This window comes from Pavona decussata, unplaced genomic scaffold, assembly GCF_977016875.1.
Source record: "Pavona decussata unplaced genomic scaffold, jaPavDecu1.1 SCAFFOLD_37, whole genome shotgun sequence".
In the NCBI taxonomy this organism is placed as follows: domain Eukaryota; kingdom Metazoa; phylum Cnidaria; class Anthozoa; order Scleractinia; family Agariciidae; genus Pavona; species Pavona decussata.
Window position 1 is genome coordinate 761027 of NW_028145459.1, and position 22320 is coordinate 783346.

General features: G+C 40.9%; 1 protein-coding gene across 9 annotated transcripts in view; it reads left to right on the forward strand.

Annotated features, from left to right (window-relative positions):
- The window catches only part of LOC146483893 (sushi, von Willebrand factor type A, EGF and pentraxin domain-containing protein 1-like), a 65978-nt gene extending 46981 nt beyond the window's left edge, over positions 1-18997 (forward strand). For 7 of the 9 annotated variants that reach the window (XM_085105211.1, XM_085105218.1, XM_085105210.1 and 4 more), the window contains 9 exons: positions 5924-6091; positions 7185-7352; positions 7871-8038; positions 13737-13904; positions 15416-15583; positions 15708-15875; positions 16096-16266; positions 16997-17164; positions 18489-18997. In XM_085105211.1, coding sequence (XP_084961337.1) covers positions 5924-6091; positions 7185-7352; positions 7871-8038; positions 13737-13904; positions 15416-15583; positions 15708-15875; positions 16096-16266; positions 16997-17164; positions 18489-18703 — 1562 coding nt within the window. In that variant the 3' untranslated portion in view covers positions 18704-18997. Of the gene's footprint in view, positions 1-5281; positions 5450-5923; positions 6092-7184; positions 7353-7870; positions 8039-13736; positions 13905-15415; positions 15584-15707; positions 15876-16095; positions 16267-16996; positions 17165-18488 lie in introns of all 9 variants that reach the window. The other 2 variants (XM_085105220.1, XM_085105217.1) reach the window with 2 other exon arrangements.
- The last annotated feature ends 3323 nt before the right edge of the window (positions 18998-22320 follow it).

Consider the following 22320-nt stretch of genomic DNA (forward strand, 5'->3'; position numbering starts at 1 on the left):
AATGTAAATAGGTAAGCCCCAATTTTTCTCTATGTTAGCGTTAATTAATCAAACTTGTTTATCTTGTTTATAAATTAATTCTAGTTTCCTGATTTTCAAGTTTGTACATAACACGCAATTCAGTATTTTATCTGCAAAGCGTTTGTTTTAATAAGCTTTTAAATAAGACCCTCCTTCGTTTATACTTCTACCGAATTTCGCCATCATGGTGTCTTTGCGTTACTTCCCGTTCCATTTGCTCGCCCTTTCTTTTAGTAGTTGTAATAAGATGATAAAATAGATAGAAACCTTCGCAGTTGTGTTCACAACTTAACCCGTTACGAAAAAGAATGCTTAAGAAAATTAAGGCTTGAACGGGATTCCAAACCATGACCTCTGCGGTAAGATACCGATGCAATGCTCCACCATCTGAGCACTCGAGCCGACTTGGACATGCAACTGCTTTCGTAAAGCGTACATTACCGTGATGAACTCTCATTTACTCGTTCTTTCATTCTCAATTTCCATGTATTACACTTCAGATTACTGCTCTACCACGTATTTGTGTTATATGTAAATTGTACTGTTTCTTTCAGCCGTTTGTAGTAATCCTGGAATTCCAGTCAATGGAAAAAGAATTGGGAGTGATTTTAGGGATGGTCAAATGGTCGCTTACAGATGTAAGCCTAACTTTAATTTGGTTGGTGTTTCTACGGTCTTTTGTGTGGCTGGACAATGGAATGCAACAAGACCTACGTGTAAAGGTATAGTGTAATCAGAAATTAATACGATGATGCACTTGCTTCTCTGGTTAAACATCTGTGAGACGTTTTTCTAGTGAGCTGACATTAGGACAACTAAGGTGGTCCTTGAGCTTAGAGCTTTAAACAAAAACGTTTTCAATATTGAATACAGTTCATGATCTTTTGTTTTCCTCGTACGCTCTTCCATTTCCTTACTTGGGCTAACGCACAGTACGAAAGTCATGGGTCTACTTTCAGACTTTTTACAACTCACACCGCGGTTAATTCTCAGATCCATCATGATTTGTGCTTTTATTGCTTGCGGCACAACATTCATTTTAACGAATGGTTAGTTACATTTGAATGGATAATTTGGTAAAACCAACTGAAATACGATAATAGGTCCATGCATAGACAACTAGGTTGGCTGCATCCTCCGCCTTGACCTCGAAAGGAATAACAAAGTTGAACAATAAGTATTTTAACAGGGTACAGTGAATAAATGAAATGTGATAATCTTTAATGAGGATGCCAACTTTACTGTATAAATACTAGGGTCCTGTTTAAGACTAAACCATTAAGCTTAAAAACAATCAACATTACTATTTATAAACGTTACAAACCTAAGATATTACAGTGCAAATTACTTTGTAATGAATGAACATTTTAGTTTGTTCGAGAGCACCAAAAATACGCGGAGCGGAAACGATGTTGTGGCTCTTAATTACCTTCGCTCATCTGTCAAATGTATTGAAAATTCATTCATTAGCTTGCGAGTAGTTGTTACTATTATAATTCTTTGTCATTTTTTTCTTAACATTTTGACAACCTTCGAACTGGAGTAACCTCGCATTCTGTTTTTAGCTACCTGTTCCGACCCTGGCACGCCAAAGCACGGCCGGAGAATAGGGTCTAATTTTGGACATGGACACCAGGTGACGCTTATGTGTCTGTCTAAATTCAGCTTGATGGGAAATCGATCGATGACATGTCATGATGGGAAATGGAGCTCCGTCCTTCCTGTTTGCAAAGGTATATCATCTAAATTATTAATGGCACGTTTTTGATTAACAGTCAAATCAAGCCTATCACATATAGCACAAATTATCCCTGTTCCAAATAATAATATCCACAGACAAACAATGCAATTTCATATTAAGTCGTTCTAAAGTAGACATTCATTAAGTAGACATAGTTTAATTCCTTGGATATGAGGATCTCGTTCTCTCTTTAGGTTGGGTGACATTGTAAATGACATCTGAGGTATTCATACGACAGCTTTCATACCCTAAGCCCCATTTGAAGCTAAAAGCTATATCAGTTATATTGTTGCAAATGCCCTGGACATCGTAATATAATGGGCATTCCTTTTCCAATTCAAAGTGTTGTTTTGTTAATGCTAGATTTGATTGTATTTGCAAACTGTAATAGGATTCTAAACAGCTATAATTTAACTTTTAGCTGTTTGTCCCAATCCTGGCACGCCAGTGAATGGCAGCAGAATTGGTCATAGTTTCCTTGATGGCCAGACTGTAGCTTTTAGATGTCAGCAAAATTACAAGCTAGTTGGTCCACTTGTTCTACGCTGTGTGGCTGGAAAGTGGAATAAGGATGTGCCAAAATGCAAAGGTGAGGTTTAGGCGACAATACTTTGTATGGGTATTTCACGTTACAACACTGAACATGTTGTAAGGGCATTGCCACCAATTTTGCGTCATTTTGATTAGGCCAAAGGAAAAACATATTTGTATGGATTTAAGCGTCAAAACAATGGTTCAGTTTTGTTAACAATAACCATATTAGTGCACACAAACTAGTATTATTCATTTCTATTGCGGATGGCTAGGATGGAAATGGATTGCAACTTGAAAAAAAAATTGGCAAATTTTTTCAGGTTCCTCCTATATGTATTGTGGAAATGGTTAAAAAGTAATTATAGTTTTTATTTGATTATAGTTGCTTGAAAAATGGTATCACATTTTCTCTTCGGCGAGCAAGTTGATGGTAGAGAAGAGGTTCTTTGTCAAATATTTTTCACGTTTGGCCAACAAAAAGCAAAATCTCCGTGACAGAACCCCTTTAAGAGACCATTTCAGCTTGACGATGATATCTTGATTTTTTTTCCATGTTCTTTCAACTTCAGCTCCTTGCCCAGACACTTCTGTTCCTTTAAATGGCCAGGTTCTCGATTTTAGACCTGTCAATCGGCATGGTGCGCGCGTGAGGTTCGCTTGTGACTCTGGATTCAAAATGAAAGGACCATCAAGCATTACATGCAACGATGGAAAGTGGAATTCAAGCTCGCCCTTGTGTAAAGGTATGAAGATGGCAATAAAGCATGTTCAGAAAGCTGATCGAATACTATTTATCTACTTCAGATAAAAGACACTCCCATCAGGACTTGAATACGAAAAATTTATGCCGACATTTCACCAGCCAAATTGCATTTATGACTGTTTATTTTTGCATATCTGCATGGAAAGAAAATTTTGCTTCGCTCTAGTAGGAGAACATAGGTAGTGTACACAATTAGCATCAGAACAGTATACTGAATATGGTGAGGCCATCGCCGTCAATAGGTTGTAATGTAGTCTTTTCTCTTGTGGAGAGAAAAAAATACATCAATGTGATAAAACATCTCTTTTAAATTGACAGATTAGCTGGCAAATTTCAAATAATTGATTAAAATTGTCGTCTTTTTGTTTGACAAAGAAGCACAATGGCGATAGTCATCTGGCAATATTGCTGTATTGGGGCTAACTATTGTTGACGCTATTCCTGTTTATTTTCGCTCGGTAGATGTTGATGAATGTACAACAGGCATATCCGACTGCCACTCAACCGCTGTATGCAACAATACCCTTGGTTCATACACGTGCACGTGTAAAGCGGACTCCGTTGGAAATGGAAGGACTTGCTTAAGTACGCGACACAAATTCTGTTCTGCTTCTCCTTCTTACATGCATCCTCTGATACACATCTTACAACTTGCCAGATATAAATTTCAGGAACACTTCAACCTCGTTCCCAGGATATTTCATAACTTGGGATCGAGGTTGGGAACACATTTTAATTCTTCTTTCAATTTTTTTAGAATTGTGCAAAGACCCTGGAGCTCCAACTAACGGAGCTAGAATAGGTGACAAATTTCAACATGGAAAACGAGTAATCTTTTCATGTAATGTTGGATATACTTTGGTAGGGAATCCTTCAATAACCTGTCTGGAAGGAGAATGGTCCTCAGCTCCGCCGCACTGTAAACGTAAGTGAAGGTTTTTTAATCGACAAACTTTTTTCGTTTCAGAACACTGTTCCAAGTAATTTGTCAAACACGAGAAAGAGAGTTTCATCAGATATCCAAACACTGAGAAGTAGGTTGAAAAAACGAGGCCCAGCCGAGTTTTTTTAAACGACTTCGGGGTGTTTGGATATCTGATGAGACACACTTTCAAGAGTTTGATATGGCTTCTCAAATGATCAATAATTCTTGGAGAAATTCAAGGCTAAAGTTGGCAAAATTTTATGGTAATTAGGATCACATATCCAAACCACGGTCACGGTAGTGATTTTCTTTGTTTTCTCTTGATGAATTATTAATGAGTTTGAGAAATAGCTTTTCTCAAACTCATTAATAATTCAAATGCCAAAGACAAAGAAAACCATGCACCGTGACGTGTTTGGATATCTGATAAAAACTCCTCGTTTTTGCATCCTTAATTTCCCCTTTAAAATCAGTTTGTTTGAGAAGTTATATCAAACACTCGTCCCAGTGTTTCATCACAATATCAAAAACCTCGAAGGTCGTCAAAAAAAAAAACTCCGCTACGCGCCCTATTTCCAACTCTCTTCTCGGTGTTTGATATGTGATGAAACACTGTCTCTTGTTTGATATATTACTTTACGTCAAATGATTAACAATTCTTGGATAAATTCTTTGCAAATATCTGCTTCAGATCTTCAGATCACATTTCCGAACTTTCTTCACGGTAGTAATGTCCCTTGTTTCGCTTCTTGAATATTATTAATACCTTTGAGTAGCTGAAATAGATGTGGGCAGCGACGAGAATAATTTGCCATGCGTGCAAATGAAGATGACGAAAAATATAACGAATTCGCATGCCAATAAGGCCATTTCCGAAAGCGAGGCTAAGTGCGAAAGCTTTTCATATAAAAATTAGTCTTGTTTGCATATGAATGAATGAACTTATTTTCACAATAAAAACTTGGCACTTAGCCGCGCTTTCATAATGGGTTTCACAGCAACTCGGAAATGGCCTATTTTCTTTGCTTAGCGCCCCGTTATCTGAAAGATTGGAACGGGCTAAGATACTTTCCTTTGACATGGGAATTGAAAACAGTGTAATCGTTGAGTTGCAAGCAGAATGATGCTAGCCTCGTGCCTCGCCACTCACAGCAGAAGGTTGAAGTGCGGTTCTCGATTTTTGCATTACTGCGTTCCGCTAACTTTTGAGAAACAAAGAGACGGTCGCAATTCAGAACATTTGTGAATATACTTGGTATACTTGGTACATTCTTTTCATTCTGGCTAACCACAACAGAGAACTGCTCCGATCCTGGTGCTCCACCAAACGGTCTCAGAAGGGGCAATGATTTCCAACACGGAAAGAGAGTGATATTTGTTTGCCAACCTGATTTTAAGCTAAGCGGGGTTAACAGCATCACGTGTATTGATGGAACATGGAGCGATACAATTCCAGTTTGCACAGGTAAGGACGACGTTTGTACTTATCTCACGCCTACTTTTGTTCCAATCTGTAACTAACTGATGTTTTGAAAAGCACTCTCAAATCTTTTATATAAATTAGAACAATGTTTCACTGAAGATTGCCCAAAAAAATATTGGTACGTTTCCACCCATGTTTTGCATGTCAAATTGTATTGTTGTTAAGATTAGTCGGTTTGGTCATCGTTCGCCGGTCCTTCCATCTAGCCTCCCACGCAGTCGTTTTTAGGGGACTCTTACAGGCGTGCGTGGGAGGCTAGTCCGCCTCTTATTGGTACAATTTATCAGTTTCTGTATCCAGTGTTCCTCTGTCCTTTTGATGTCTTGAATAAGTCGTTTGTAACCATTTGCAGTGAGAACGATGTTAGTGTTGGGATTAAAGGTTTTTTTTTAATGCAAATCAAACTACAACCGCTAATGTGGCTGTGGTAACAAAGAATTGTTGTATTATTTTTAGCACTCTGTAAAGATCCTGGAATTCCACAACACGGAGCAAGAAAGGGCGATCATTTTGAAGATGGCAAAACTGTGAACTTCACTTGTAATAATGGATACACATTGGTTGGTAGCAGCATGATCGAGTGTCGCGGTGGACTTTGGAGTTCAGCTTTACCTCAGTGCAAAGGTCAGTTTAAATAAGTGGCACTGTAAGATTTCTTTAACACATCCTTGAAGAGATGTAATGAAAGAACTGCCGTGTGAAATATCAATAAATAAATAAATAAATAAATAAATAAAAAAATTAAATAAACTTTCATGTGTTTTCCTCAATGCTGATCTCACTCATGCCACTATCTTTGAAAAAAAAAAGCAAACCCAAACAAACCCTCTAACCAACAAACCAAAAGAATTGCAAAAATATGAATAGCGGGTCGAAATTCTATTAAGGTCATTCCCCTGTTTTGCAGTGCGCAACTCTACTGCGAACAATAGCAAAATAAGAAAATACGCTCTTTTCTAGCTAACTACTGAGTATCACTCAATCTGACTTTTATCTAACAACAAAATTCTTAATTTGCATTTTGCACGTAAATTAAGATGTTTTCATAAGACTCGCCCCAGTCTCTTCGCGGAAAAACCAGTTTTGAAGCTCGATTTACCACTGCTTTGTGAGTTATCTGCAAAACCAACCCGGTGAACCTATTTTCTTTCTTCAGATTTCTAACCACAATATCGTTTGCCAACTACCGTGAAAATTTAAGGAAATTCTAGTGTTAGAAATATCAAATTTTGCGCCTAATATCTAGCCAATGGACATTTTGGCCTACCTTCAGAGGTAACAAATTAGACTATTTTATTGAATATCTCAGTAGTACTGGTTAGGAATAGTTGTCAAACAGATTTCACATTGAAAATGATTTATGAACAGGGAAAAAGTTCTATGAAATGAGCCGTTAACTGTTCTCTTCAGAAAATAATTCCTGCTTTTGGCAAATGCTCTGTTATAGTCCTTTTTGTCCAAACATGCAGAAATTACCATATTTCAATGCTTCGTTGCTGAAGAACAAGCATGGTGACCCCCTCTTTTTATTTCATTTTTGTAGTTTACATATAGTGAGCCACACATGGGCAAAGTTTGGAATAAATCTGAGTGTAAGTCCTATTTTAGGGGAATGACCTTGAGTAATTTCTAATTCTGTACTTAGCATGTTAGAGTGTTTTTCAGTTGAGTACGCCGAGACCAACACCAAACTTGTCGTTCTGGTTAACCACAACAGAGAACTGTGCCGATCCTGGTGCTCCACCAAACGGTCTCCGAAGAGGCAATGATTTCCAACACGGAAAGAGAGTGATATTTGTTTGCCAACCTGATTTTAAGCTGAGTGGGGTTAACAGCATCACGTGTAATGATGGAACATGGAGCGATACAATTCCAGTTTGCACAGGTAAAGACGACGTTCGTTCTTATCTCACGCTTACTTTTGTTCCAATCTGCAACAAACTGCTGTTTTAGGGAAGCACTCTCAAATCATTTATATAAATAAGAACAATGTTTCACTGAAGATAGCTAAAAAGATATTGCTACGTTTCGACCCGTGTTTGCATGTCAAATCGTATTGTTGTTAAGATTAGTCTGTTTGGTCATCGTTTGCCGGCCCGTCCATTAAGCCTCCCACGCATTCGTTTGTAGGGGATCGACTCTTACTACTTAATACAGGTCCCCTAAAAACGACTGCGTGGGAGGCTTGTCCGTCTCTTGTTGTTACAATTAGTCGGTTTCAGTTCTCTATTCAGTGTTCGTCTGTCCTTTTGATGTCCTGAATAAGTCGTTTGAAACCATTTACAGAGAGAACCATGTCAGTGTTGGGATAAAAGTACCTTTTTTTAATGCAAATCAAACTGCAACCGCTAAAGTGGTTAATATTAAAGATGCAATAACAAAGAATTGTTGTATTATTTTAAGCACTTTGTAAAGATCCTGGAATTCCACAACACGGAGCAAGAAAAGGCGATCATTTTGAAGATGAAAAAACTGTTAACTTCACGTGTAATAATGGATACACATTGGTTGGTAGCAGCACAATCGAGTGTCGCGGTGGAATTTGGAGTTCAGCTTTACCTCAGTGCAACGGTAAGTGCAAATAAGTAGCACTGTAAGATTTCTTTAATACATCTGTAACAGTGGATAAACTCTCCTTTAATAGCGTAACGGAATAACAACAACAACAACTGCACTACAAAAATGGCCGCCCTCGCTATATTCCACGTGTTCCTCGCCCCGAAGTCCTGGGGCGAGACTAGTCAAGTCTCTTAGCAACGTTACACACCCCCCCTCCCTAGTGGAGGAAGGGCATCATCAATGTCCTTCCCTACAAGGAAGTCTCCCATCCAGGCAGGAGCTTGGCGGTTCCTGTTTGAACGTCTCGGTCGCCGGTCTGACTCACGGTCAATAACTGCGGCATTCTCCGTCGGCGCCAGATCCCCAGGTAAGGCGTCTATACCACGAGCCGTCGGTGACTCCATCACAACACGCTCTTCAACATTCAGATCCACAGGAAGGCCTGCGACCCCCTCGACATCATTCGACATTGGCTGAAGCTGAGCAGGCCTTCGAAAGTACGGCTTAAGACGGTTAAAGTGCACAATCATTCTCGTCTTCCGTCTTTCCCGTGTGGGTGCTACCTCCTCGCACTGGATCCTGTACCTGACGTCAAATATGACCTTCACTACTTGCCATGGTCCGGACCAGGGACGATAAAACTTCCGGTGTAACCAACGGTGAACAGCCTTTTCCTCCAGCCATACCAGATCACCCTCTCGGTACGGCCTGGAGTTTCCCTTGCGGCGTGCATCATACACATCCTTCTGGCGACGGAGGTTGACCCTCACATTTACCCACTCGTCCGTACACTCCCCTAAGGATTTCATGCTGCCTCTTGACGAAAGATGGGTAATCAGAAGGTCGCTCTGATGGAGGCCCCCCTCTCATTGCATCAATAGGCAATCTCAGCTCCCTGCCGAACATGTGAGCATGCCGGTCGTTTCATGGGTGGATGCTCGCAAAGCCAGGAGGACTTTAGGAAGATACTGATCCCACTCCTTCTGCTCCCCTGCAATCTTGGAAATAACACTGGTAACTGTGCGGATAAGCCGTTCTGCTCCCCCATCACACTGAGGATGGTATGGCGTTGTCCTCTGTTTGACGGACTCAATCAAGCTGCATAAGCCGCGGAATGTCCGAGACTCGAAATTACGACCCTGGTCACTAAGCACTCCTCGAGGGCAACCAAAACGACGTACAAAGTTGTCCATGACAACTTGCGCGACCGTGCCAGCCTCTTGATCAGGTAAGGCGTATGCTTCGGGCCACTTGGTATAAATGTCCACCACAACAGCAACAAACTTGTTTCCTCTGTCAGTCTCTGGAAGAGGGCCGAGAATATCAATCTGAGTCCTCTCCAGTGGGTAGCCCGTCTTAATAGATTGCATCGGTGCTCTCGCCCGTGGAATCGGACCATTCCTGGAGCCACAGATGTGACACGCTCGACAGTACAGTTCAATATCCGCAGTGTGGCCAACCCAGTAGAAGCGTTTCCGCACACCATGTGTTGTCTTACGTACTGACAGGTGTCCGCACTGGTCATGTAACTCCTGCAGCACATCGCCCTTTAACTGCTGTGGCACACACAACTGTAGACCCTCATGTCCAGTCTTCTCATCAAACCACCGCCGGTATAACACCTCGTCCTTCAAAAGCAACCGTTCGTACTGACCCCATAGGGACCACGTATGTCGGTCAGCCCCACCCATTTCTTCTTTAGGCGGTCTCCCTCCTGCCTTAAGCCATTGCAGCACTAAATTCAAATGCTTGTCCTTGGACTGCTCTGTTCGAAGGTGAGCATCGGACCACAGCGGGTATGGGTGTCCGGTTTCCAACTGGTTCCAACTATCAATGGTGTACAAGGGTTGCTTTATTCATCCAGCGTGTCAGACGTGGAGTTTTCTGGCCAAGGTCTACGGGATAGACTATCAGCATTAGCATGTAAACGGCCTAACCGATGCTCTATGTTCATGTCGAACTGTTGAAGGTACTCAATCCATCGGGCTTCCTGCGGTTTTGGATGCTTAAAGTGTTGAAGCCACACTAACGATCGATGATCCAGACGAGCAACAAACTGCTCGTTGACCAAATAAGGGTAGAATGTTTCTGTCCCGAACACTAGCGCATACATCTCAATCTTGGTTGGTGGCCACTTTCTCTGTGATTTTGTCAAGGCCTTAGCGGCATATGCAATTGGACGATCCTCACCATCTTGCACCTGAGACAACACAGCTGCAACACCGGTTGTGCTAGCATCGGTGTCTAGTATAAACGGAAGGTCAAATCTTGGAAATGCGAGGACCGGTGCTTCACAAAGGGCTTGTTTCAGGGTGTCGAAAGACCTCTGACAGTCGCTGGACCACACAAAGTTCCGCCCCTTCTCCTCAAGCTGGAAAAGAGGACTTGCAAGAGTTGCAAAATCCGGAATAAACTTTCTGTAGTAACCAATCTTTCCCAGAAAAACACGTAACTCAGACACATTGGTCGGAGGTGGCCAGGATTTCACTGCAGAAACCTTTTCGGGATCTGTGGAAACTCCTTGGGCTGACAGGATATGTCCAACAAATGGTACGCGGGGTGGTAGCAGACAGCATTTCTCTGGTTTCACTTTCAACCCGGCCTCCTCTATGAGAGAGAGAGCACGATCTAAGGACTCACAGCGTTTGGCAAAGGTGGCACTAAAGACAAGGACGTCGTCAAAGAATGCCAAGAGTTCTTCCCATGTCATTCCTGCAAAGAGACTTGCAATGTACCGTACAAAAAAGGGAGCTGCGTTACAAAGCCAAAAGGGTACTCGTTTCCACTGCCAGTGTCCCTGCTTTGTAGAGAATGCTGTTTTCTCCCTGTCATCTGGGTGAATTTCAAACGCATGATAGGCAGAGACAAGGTCCAGGGTTGAAAACAATTTCGCTCCAGCAAGAGTATCGATCATATCCTCCACCCTTGGAATAGGGTAGTGTTCCTTGACAGTGACACTATTTAGCCTGCGGAAATCAACACAGTAACGGTAAGAGCCATCCTTCTTAGAAGCTAAGACGACTTGAGCACTCTAAGGACTGGTAGACGGCTCTATCACAGCTCTCTCAAGTAACCTTTGCGTCTCCTTGCTTATGTACTCCTCCTGTTGAGGTGAAAAGCGGCGCAGTGGAAGTCTCGCAGGAGTTGCAGTTCCAGTGTTAATTCTAAGTTGTGCCTTAGCACAGTGGCCAATATCGTGTGGTCCTCTGGATACTTCATTAGAGTGCTTGGCCATGATTTTCCACACGCTCAGCTTCTGATCTTCCGTTATCTGATCGTTATCTATAGGGAACAGTTGTCTCATCTCGTCAACTAAAGCCCAACCCGGTTCCAATTCAACTGACAATGCATTGCAATCCATTGTTCCTATATGGCTGTCATCAGAGGTGGACTCAACCCTGTAATTTCGCGCTGTGGGTATTGCTTGACCCCTCTCTACGGCTGGACAGAACTCTCCTACACTTGTGTCCTTGTAGATCGTAACTTGTTGATCAGAGTAGTTGTAGAAACGAACTGGGACTGATCCGTTACTGACTGAGGATAGAGTACTAGGCACTGCAATTGGGAACCTTTCAAAGAATTTATTCATGGGTTTAAGGACTCCCTGAATTCCCTCCAAATTTGCCTCATTAACCTGGCACATGAGATCAACTTTGCGGTCTGGCTGAATTGTAACAGTTTCTACCAGGGAGACTCTGTGCAACCCCCAACTTGCTTCATCTCTCAATTTCACCTCTGTGTTTCCAGCGTGAAGGATTCCCTTGCTAAAATCGACAACACACCCATTGTCCCTTAAAAAGTCCACCCCAAGCAGGGCACTCTGCTCGAGGTTGTCACAGCTATAGAAAAGCTGTTTAGTTTTTATCCCCTTGAGGGCTGTGTCTAGTTCCATAGTTCCCAAGATGTCCAGCTGTGAGCCCTCAGCACCCACGACCTTGGACCCAACCTTCCCTAGGGTGCCGGTTAAGCCAATACACTTAAAAACTTCATTACTCAAAATACATATTGGGCTACCACAGTCCACTACCGCACTCACAGGGACCCCTTGGATCTTGCAGTCAAGTAAAAGCACGTTAGATTGGATGGAGCTTATACGTATCACCGGTACTTGGTCTTCGGGCGGGGAGCGACTCACGTTTACGATCTGTCCCCCGCCCTGCGGAAGTTTCCCTGCGGGCAATCCCTCTGGAAATGGTACGCAGACCCACATGACCAACACCCTCTACCCCTGCCATTAGCCCATCCGAATTGGGGGGGCCTGTAGTTTCTTTGAACGCCACTTGAAGGGATAGCATTAACCACTGCTTCGGCTGCTGCCTTTGCGGTAGCGGGTGCAATCATAGTCGAAAGTTCTGGGGCCCAGCCTGGTAGAGATAGATTTTGCACCCGGGAAGCTTCTTCATCAAGGGTGGACACTTCGCTCACAACCCTTTCTCTCATTCTAACTGCTCTGAGTTCTAACGCTTCGAGCTCCAGAGCTTCTGACAGGGCGTTATCTAGGGTCGAGGGTTTAGAGCGAATTACGTCCTTTGCAAGTGTTGCCCCAATAGCATCAGTGAAATGATCTATACAAGCTTGTTCCAAGCTAGCCGCACTTAAGGTTGGGTAGGCATCCCCGCACAGGCGTTTAAGATCAATGCTTAAATCTAGCAAAGTTTCTCCCACCTTCCTTCGTCGGGCCTTGAGCGTAGCTTTGGCAGCTTCGGGAACCTGACGCATGCCGATTTTCATGCGAAGAGCCTCAACCACGCACTTGTAGGAGCTCTTGTCACTCGACGAGAGTTGGGACATAACCACACGAGCTTTTTCCTTCACGCACAAGATTAGCTGATTTGCCTTTTCCTTGTCGTTCCAACCGTTCAACCTCGCACACGCCTCAAATTGGTCCAAAAATGCTTGGAAGTCCGTGTCGTTGCCACTTCCCGAAAATTTTTCAGGCTTCACTCTCGTCGCCGCCGGCGATTGTCTCACGCGCTGCTTAGTTTCTACCTCCGATACCCTCCCCAACGCTTCCTTCGCCGATTCCCTCGCTTCATCCCTCTCACTGATTAGCTCGGACTCCCGTTTCTTCAATTCACCGATCTGGCGGACCACCCATTTGTGTTCTTTCTCCAGAGTTTCAAGGTTCTCTTGAGCTTGTCGAAATTCTTCGCTAGTCGATTTCAAAGTAGCTTTCGCCAGCTTCAACTGCATGGTTAGTCGTTCGATTACATCTTCCAGAATTTCCCTCGAGGCCATTTCGTCGATCCCACCGCTGCCACCAGTGTAACAGTGGATAAACTCTCCTTTAATTAATAGCGTAACGGAATAACAACAACAACTGCACTACAAAAATGGTCGCCCTCGCTATATTCCCCCCGAAGTCCTGGGGCGAGACTAGTCAAGTCTCTTAGCAACGTTACACATCCTTGAAGAGATGTAATGAAAGAGCTTCCATGTAAAATATAAGGAAATAAATAAATAAATATTTAAATAATTAAATAAATAAACTGTCATGTGTTTTCCTCAATGCTGATCTCACTCTTTGAAAAAAAGAAAACCCAAACAAACCCCCCAACCAACGAAACGAAAAAACCATTGCAAAAAATATAAATAGTAGGTAGAAATTCTAAAAAGTAATTTCTAATTCTGTATTTAGCATGTTAGAGTTGTTTGCAGTTGAATACCAAGAGACCAAAACCAAACTTGTTGATCTGGTTAACCACAACAGAGAACTGTGCCGATCCTGGTGCTCCACCAAACGGTGTCAGAAGAGGTAATGATTTCCAACACGGAAAGAGAGTGATATTTGTTTGCCAACCTGATTTTAAGCTGAGTGGGGTTACCAGCATCACGTGTATTGATGGAACATGGAGCGATACAATTCCAGTTTGCACAGGTAAAGACGACGTTTGCGCTTATCTCGCGCTTTACGTTTGTTCCAATTTGTAACTAACTGCTGTTTTACAGAAGCACTCTCAAAATCCTTTTATAAAAATATAAGAACTATTTTTCATTGAATCATTGGACTCTTCCGCTGTCGTCAAGCCATCGCCTGAAGCAATCAGCACTTACCAATTCCAGTAAATGTCACTCCGTGAAGAAGCATTGCGTTCCTTGAATCAATTTCTTTGGGTGTATTGAAGTTTTAAACGAATGCAGACTCGTTGGAAACTTACAGTCAACCCAGGTCACGCGTGAACGATATTTTTGAAATTTGAACGGAGTTTTGAAATTTACATGTCAGTTTTCAAAATCGCCAACGAGATTTCAGAGTTCCCGTATAAATTTCCCTAGCTTTATAATATTGACAGTATAAAGCTATGAATTTTTCTTTACATTGCAAAATTGAATATTTCAAGAATAACAATTGTTTCCCAAGTATTTTGAATCTTTTTTTCAGTTAATGCGTCTTTTTCGAAACGATTTCCAGAGAGATGTCCAACATTTCATTCACACGTCGGAAATTACAAAGAGAAATTCGAATGTTCATTTCATTCTTGGAATTACTGTTCACGCGTGACCTGGATCGACTGTAAGACCGATTGCAGGGCAAAAGTAGGCAAAATAACCCTCTAGTAGGTGTGGGAATAAACATGTTAGTCAGTACTAGGTCAATTATGATAATCCAGGTGAGGACGGTTTGTTGTAACATTGTCTGACGTTACGACTTCTTACAGAAGGCAAGTGAAATGTGGATCGTCAGTAGACGATATTAAGTCTCTGTTATGGACCTGATTGGTTAACGAATTTTACCATGTTCTTGGTCGTCCGTCAATTAAATCTGAAGTGTCATGGGGTTTTTGACTTCTTTTGTAATAAATGATGAAATACGACCATCACTTAGCTACAAAATAATTCTGGAACAGCGAGAGGGAGGAAATGAACTCAATTCGTGAAAGGAACAACTTGTGATCTGTTCTAGCGTATTTTGGAAACAAAAAAGCGAGAACTTGTAAAACATTTTAGCCTAACATTGTTCAAGTTTCAATCTCTTCCGACCTACTGTCCCTGGCCAGAGGCAATAATCGACAGTTTTATATCACTTAGGTAATAAATTTATTCTTTCTGTTGACAAACAAATATTTTTGGGTTTGAAATGACATCAAATTCGCATGATACTTGCCCTTTTACCCGTGATGTTATTGGTGGTGAAGATTGTAAAAGATGATTGGTGCCTTACGATCCGTCTTTTTTTGTCAATGTCCGTCCGTCATTATTGGTAAAATTAGTCAGTTTGTTTATACAATGAGAACCATTTGAAGTGAGAGTTATGTTACTATGGGGATAAAAGTACCGTTCTTTTATCCAAGTCAAACGGCACCAACCGTTAATTCAATTGACATTGGAAAATATATAAATAAAATTTGATTCAGATTTAACCTTGGTGTGCTGTTGTATGATTCGTAGCACTCTGTAAAGATCCTGGAATTCCACAACACGGAGCAAGAAAAGGCGACAATTTTGAAGATGGCAGAACCGTGAAGTTCACGTGTAATAATGGATACTCATTGGTTGGTAGTAGCACAATTGAATGTCGCGGTGGAATTTGGAGTTCAGCTTTACCTCAGTGCAAACGTAAGTAAGAATAGCTTGCACTGTAAGATCAAGTACTTTCTCAAAGTTGATTTCTTCATTGCCGGGTTTGATGGATTATGCAATGCAAATAAATCACAGATTTTATGCCTTTTATTATCTTCAGGCCCATGCGTTAATCCTGGTACTCCACAAAATGGTCTAAAAATAGGGAGCGATTTCCGTCACGGAAGGAAAGTGAGGTTCGTATGCCACCTTGGCTTCAAGCTAACAGGTATTAGCAGTATCACGTGCCAGCATGGAAGATGGAGTGATCAAGTTCCCGTATGCAAAGGTAATGGTAATATTTCACTGTATCTTGATAAACACGAGCGAATCGAGTAACAGTAATATTCATGTTATATTGTAAATAGTTAGTTGCTGCTAGTATCACGTTTTTATCTAAATAAAGGTGACTCTTGTACCACAGATGTCGTCTCACCATTTCATCTATAAAAACACGTCCAATACAAATACAAATTAACCTTTACTGTGGCCCGTTTACTTTTTTCTAGCTATTTGCAAGATTCCCACATTGATGAATAACGGAGTCATATCACGTGGCAACTTTGATAACGGGGGCACCATCGAGTTTTCTTGTAACCGTGGTTACAAGTTGATAGGATCACGTGTCTTACGTTGTGTCAATGGTCAGTGGAATGACAGAATTCCAGAGTGTCGTAAAGGTAATGAAAAAATGAAATGTGTAGAATTAGCGAATAGATTTTTAAGCCTCCAAAATTCTTTTTTTATAACTTGGCACGTGACTATTGCGCTGTTAGCACCGTAATTCATAAATAAATCCCATAGAGTTGTTCTGGCTTTATGGTCGTCTTCGGTTCTACGGTATTTTCGATCAGCGTCAATCGGCGGATTACAAGAATTGTTGTTATTTATTCACCATAAATACGTGTCAGTATATGGCATAAGTACAAGAGAAAGCGGATATGTTTACATGCTGATACGTCACCCCTTGGTGATAACTGAACGCAAATGAAAAAATGTTATCGTCGTTGGTATTGCGTTCAATCAGATAAAAAAGCAACACCCACGATACTCTCGCCTGAAGAGTTGGACAAAAATGTTAATGTAGACGTACACTCTGTTCATGATCTCTAAACTCTGTGCAGCGTCGCTAAAGTGTTCCCAAAGGTACTCGCTGTTGCCAGTGCTTTTGCCATTAATTGCCATTACCTTTTAGCAATACCAGTGTTATTGCCATTGCCATTTCCACTGTCAGTACCAATGCCACTGCCATTGCCATCGCCAACGCCAACACCAAAGCAAATGCAACCCGACGCCAACCCCGTCTCCATCGCCATCGCTATCACCATTGCCCGTTGCCATTAAAAACCGACATCGCAATTAAACGTAATGAAATTTTTGAAATAAAAAATGTCGCGTTCCTTATTTCAGCTGTTTGTCCCAGTCCACCTCGTCTTGTGCACGGTTCACATGACGGTATTGATTTCAGCATTGGAAAAAACGTGACCTACTCATGTAACGCTCAGTACCTGCTGGAGGGGGACCCTGTCATAACATGTGTGGACGGACAGTGGGTGGGACAGGTGCCAATATGTAGAGGTAAAGTTCAACAAACCCATTCTAGTCTAAAGTCATCCTCTTAAATTTTACCCACTTATAAACATCCTTGTTCCTTTATTTCTTTGTTTCCTTCCCTTTCAATTTTCCTTTTATTTTTGCTGAGAATTCCACTTTTCAAAAACTCTGTTCCTGGTACAATTCAATGTAATTAACGCTGTTTAATTGAAATTGTAATCTACAAGATATTGGATCTTCCTTCTTCCTTTAATTTGGAAACACAAATACGCACATAGGTCAGTCCAAGGCTGATAGGTTCACAGTGGAATTGAGAAAACCAAAAGGCTGCTTTTTGTTATTCATCTATAGATTAAACTTGTTTCCCAAGCCAAGTTATAAAGAATAAGAACCATATTCAGTACACCTGGTGTACGTTTTTACAGTCGCTTGTATGTGCATGGACTTTATGGTATCGTGTTTTCAGTCATTTCTAATTTTGCCATTTTGAATACCAGATGTTAATTAAAATGCCGCCAAGTAAAATTTAGCATTTACAATACGTTTGCATTTGCAATTTTTGTTCGTGTATCGACCTAGCTTCCAATAGCTTAGTGGTAGTGTATCCAAAGAAAGCCATTGGTTTCTTAGTTAACTGGCCGGGAGAATCAGAATTTGTTTCCCAGCACGACTTTCCATCGCACGGGTTAATTCCTAGTAAGTTACGCTTATCACGAAATCACACGAAAAAAGATCACACTAAAGTTGGCTAAAGGCCCGGCCAAACATGTTGCTTTCGTTTGGCCACCATGTTGTACTATGTTGCATGATGTTGGATGTTGTTGAACGAAGGTGTTTTCTTTATTTTATTATGTTGAACGAAGTTTGATTTCTGTCAAACATCGTCTTTAATATCGTCCAACATTTCTTTTGTTCTCTGATGTAAACAACGTTGCATTCGTTTGGCCACCGTGATCAACATTGTTGAACGCGCGCATGCCCACTAAGCTGATTTTGCGGGTACCTGTTTCCATGGCGATGATTTTATGTTTATATTTGCTTCGCTAGTTGCCACGTAGGTGTCTAAGCTACAGTACGGCGCCGAACAAAAAATGTTTCGAATCTCTCAAAGACCGAAAGCTTAAACACAGACGATCTCTTTTAAAAAGAAAAACGAGAAAGGGCAAAGGAGTGAGTGAGACTGTAAGACCAGGAATAGCGAGAAGATGGTCCGACGAGGAATTCCTACCTCACGGTGTCACTTCCATGACGCACAAACACAGTCTCCTTAACATATTTGCTAGTTTACCTTCTTAAACTGTCATCCTTGAGTGATAAAACTTATTTTATTTGCTTTAAAATTGTGCAGGTAGAACACGAAATCAACTTGAGGGTTTTGCTCTTTGTAACAACATGTTGCCTCAATGCGATCTTTACAAGTGGGTGTGGTCTTGCAAAGTACAAAGCAGTCGTAGTGTGTATGACGTAACATGCAGATTCGATCTGAATGGGATATTTATCTGCCGTGGCCTTCCAAGGCATATGTACAACAGTGTGGTGTGTTGCAGCGCTAGGTGCACCTGAAGAATTTAATGGTTTACTTTGTTACTGCCAGATTTCACTCAGCACCACTAGCAATAAGGACAGTACACAGCTGTAGTTAAGAATAGGGTTGTAAAGAAACAAAATTAGGATTTCAGATGATTGGGCAGAATTATTACTGTGATGATAGCTGCTTAATTCTTTGCAAAAACCGAAATATTGTTAAGCTTATTGTAAACTCTTAATAGTTGGGTGTCAACCTTGAATAGTTGTAAAGATGAGTACACATTGTTGTTAGGCAGTAACAAGTTATTAACAAAATAAAAATTAAATCAATGTGTCCCACTCATGAACTTTTCTCCTCCTTGTCTCTGTTCTTTAATCTCTTCAGCCGTTTTCTCTTCAAGTTCCTGAATCTCTTTCATTTCTTCCTTCTTATTTCTTCTTTGTTAAATCCTCAGAGGAAACGCCTTTTTTAAACAGATTTGATAGTGAAACAAACCATTTGAAGCCGTTTTTGCAGGTTTCCAGACCTTAAGACTTCTGTCTAGGTAATCCCAGTTTTACAAGAAACCGAATTCAAGTAATTGATTTCGTAGAATTAATCTATAGTTGTCTAAAGAAGCTGAAGTGTCTAACGCCCAGACTGCCCCTCAGTGAATACTCGAAATATTTCTGGGTCCTTGGAGGCCAATTTATTAAACAAAGCCATCACAGTTGGGTGCAGCGATGCTTAGGGGATAAAAATGCGCTTCTTTTGTTGTTGGTGGTGTTGTTTTAATTACGGTACTTTGTAGAATCCTGTCCAAGATGAAAAAGGTTTCAGTTGAAATACGTGTGAAAATTAGTCAAGTTTATTGCTCAGTTTAGTTTATTTTAATCAATTCGCCAAATAACAAATACAAAATCAAAAATTACAATGAAACAAGACAGTGGCGAGAGAAGGAAACATAACTTCTGTTCCACTTCCCATTGGAACTTCATCTCCTTCCCAGCTCGCCAACCCTAAAAGACTGAAATTTTCCAATTAACCACATTTATCTCTTTTCTCATTTAATAAGTCTTAATCCCCAAAAGGATAAATATATATCACATTTACTTTATTTTTTTCAAAAAATTAAGATACCTCATCCCCCGACCGCCCCTTGATAAAGACGCTGAATATTTCTGGGTCCTTACGGGTCAATTTCATAAAGACAACACACTCCTGGCTAATTAAAAAAAAAAGTGTGTGAAAAAAAGTTAAAGTGTGAAAATTGTTCATGTTTATTGTTCAGTTTAGTTTAGTTCAGTTCAAGTCAGCTTCGTTTAATGAACTCACCACATAATAAATTACAAATTGAAGTAAGACTAAGAGAATTAAAAATTTCAGTGAGACAAGAAAATAAAGAGAAGGAAACAGAACTTCCGTTTTACTTCCCATAGGTTAAAAATTGAAACTTCGGTCTCCATCTCAGCTTGCCAATCCTAAAAGGTTGAAGTTTTCCGATTACAGTCAACTCTCGCATTGCGAGGACCTCGCTATTACGGACATCCCACGAAAGTACGGGCAGCAGCTAAATCTCCGGAAAAAATAAATTGCAGAAGTTTGACTGAAATAAATTCCCGCTATTACGGACTCTCGCTATTTAGGACAGCAACTCGCGGTCCCAAGGGTGTCCGCAATAAAGGGAGTTGACTGTAACCACTCTTCTTTCCGTCTGTCTGTCCCTTTCCATATATCCATATGGTTCAGTTATCTTCACTAGTGCTACTAGTGACACGGTTTTCAACAAATAAATTAGCTTTCTACATGGGCTTAATATTAAAAAATTTAAAAGCTATATTAAAACACCAGAAGGTTTCCCTTCGTTTTTTAATATTAAGGCTGCAGTGCTATAGAGAGAGACTTCATCTTTCTCCACCGATCTGACACACAAAGTATCTAATTTCTCAAAAAATCAAAAAAAGTGAAAAAGTATTTAATAAGTTTCATGTTCAAAAAAGTTAAACATAAATCAGATATACCTGATTTCTACAAAAACAAAGCAAACATGCTTGGCCAAATACTTAATAACCTCCAAAGGGTTATAGGGGCCGACTGTTTGGAGAATTAACTGCAAACTCTTTAATTAAAACTATATGTCGTTGCTCGACGACGTTTAAACTCGGCTGGTTCGTTTTGACAACTTTATTCGCGGGTTTCACACGCACCACAACACCGCCTGTGTTTTACAACTGAACTTGTCTCTAATATTCACATGATAATGATTCAAAACTAACATTAACAGCCGTTTGTTGACCTCTTTGTCTGACTAGTTTGACAAGCTTCTATGATTCTTTGGTAAACAGGAAGTTTGTCTTGGGAAAAGGGAAAGACCCTTTTGACTTATTGTCTTGCTTGAGACGTTTTCGATTGGTTAACTTTGCTCGTATGATTCTTTGACAAACAGAAAGGATTGTCTAGATCGATGGTAAAATTACTAGATGACGTAGCTTACGATTTGAAAAATCATACAATACATATAATGTAGTTAAACGTTTTATGGATGAATCACACATTAATAGACGCCATAAAATTAGCATCAAGCACCCCGGACATTCCTTACCAGCCCGATTTTTTTTTCCGAGTGAAATTGCAGCAGTAAGGAATTTAGCCAACGATTTAAATTGGGTCATGGGTCACTTTTTTTTATTCAATGCATAAACGAGCGGATCCATTTGGAATTCGCTCGGAGTTTTGTGAAAAATGATTCATAGGGAAAACGGCAAATCCTAACGGGGCGCTCTTCGATGGATCGACTGTGACTGAGAGCAAGCTGTCAATCGCGCGAAATCTCACTTCGGGATTATATGGGAAAGAAACGTTCGAGGCGTGGCACCGACTCCTCGATTGAAGAAAACATGGCCGCCATGCACAGCAAGCAATCAAGATCTGAAAGATTCGATTGATTCTCTGACAAAAGTGGTGACCAAAGGTTTCGCGACAATACACTCTGATATGGATAAACTCCGTCACGAATTTAAAATTGATCTGGACGAAGTAAGAGACAAGAATAAAGAACTTAAGGCAGGTTTAAGAGCCATTGTCTGAGGAGACCGGGCAGGCGTCACGGATGGGGGTCGGTAAAAACCGGACGCGCTACATTACTTGGAAGCGAGACACCTCTGAAGGTATAGGGTAACCTTATTGCAACCTGCTCATTAGTAAGTCAATTCTTGGACAGAAAAGTTTCCAGGCCATGGTTGCTATAAACCCTAATCCAATTCCATGGCCTTGGAAATTGTACGCAGATGACATGTGGAAGAAAAAATTATGTTTTGTATTGTAATCATACAGTCAACAACAGTTCATTTTTATTCTGAATTATCAATGACTGTACAAGATGAAGAGTGATAAACACAACCAACAATATAGTCAACTATCGTTATCTCAGTACTAACAAATCCAAAGCCAAAAAATATAGTGGGAGGGGAAGGGACGCTTTCTCAAGAGGAGGTGCCATAGAAGGCGCTTATACAACAGTGGCACTGGTTTGTTGAGGGGGACGGCGCTTTCAAGAGGAATTTATTTCATTGAGGGAATGTAGTTACTCTGATAATGGTTTGATACTCTGTGTGGGAATAACACAACGCAACACCTCTAACCTTTAAAAAATAACTCCTTCTAAACCCTAAAA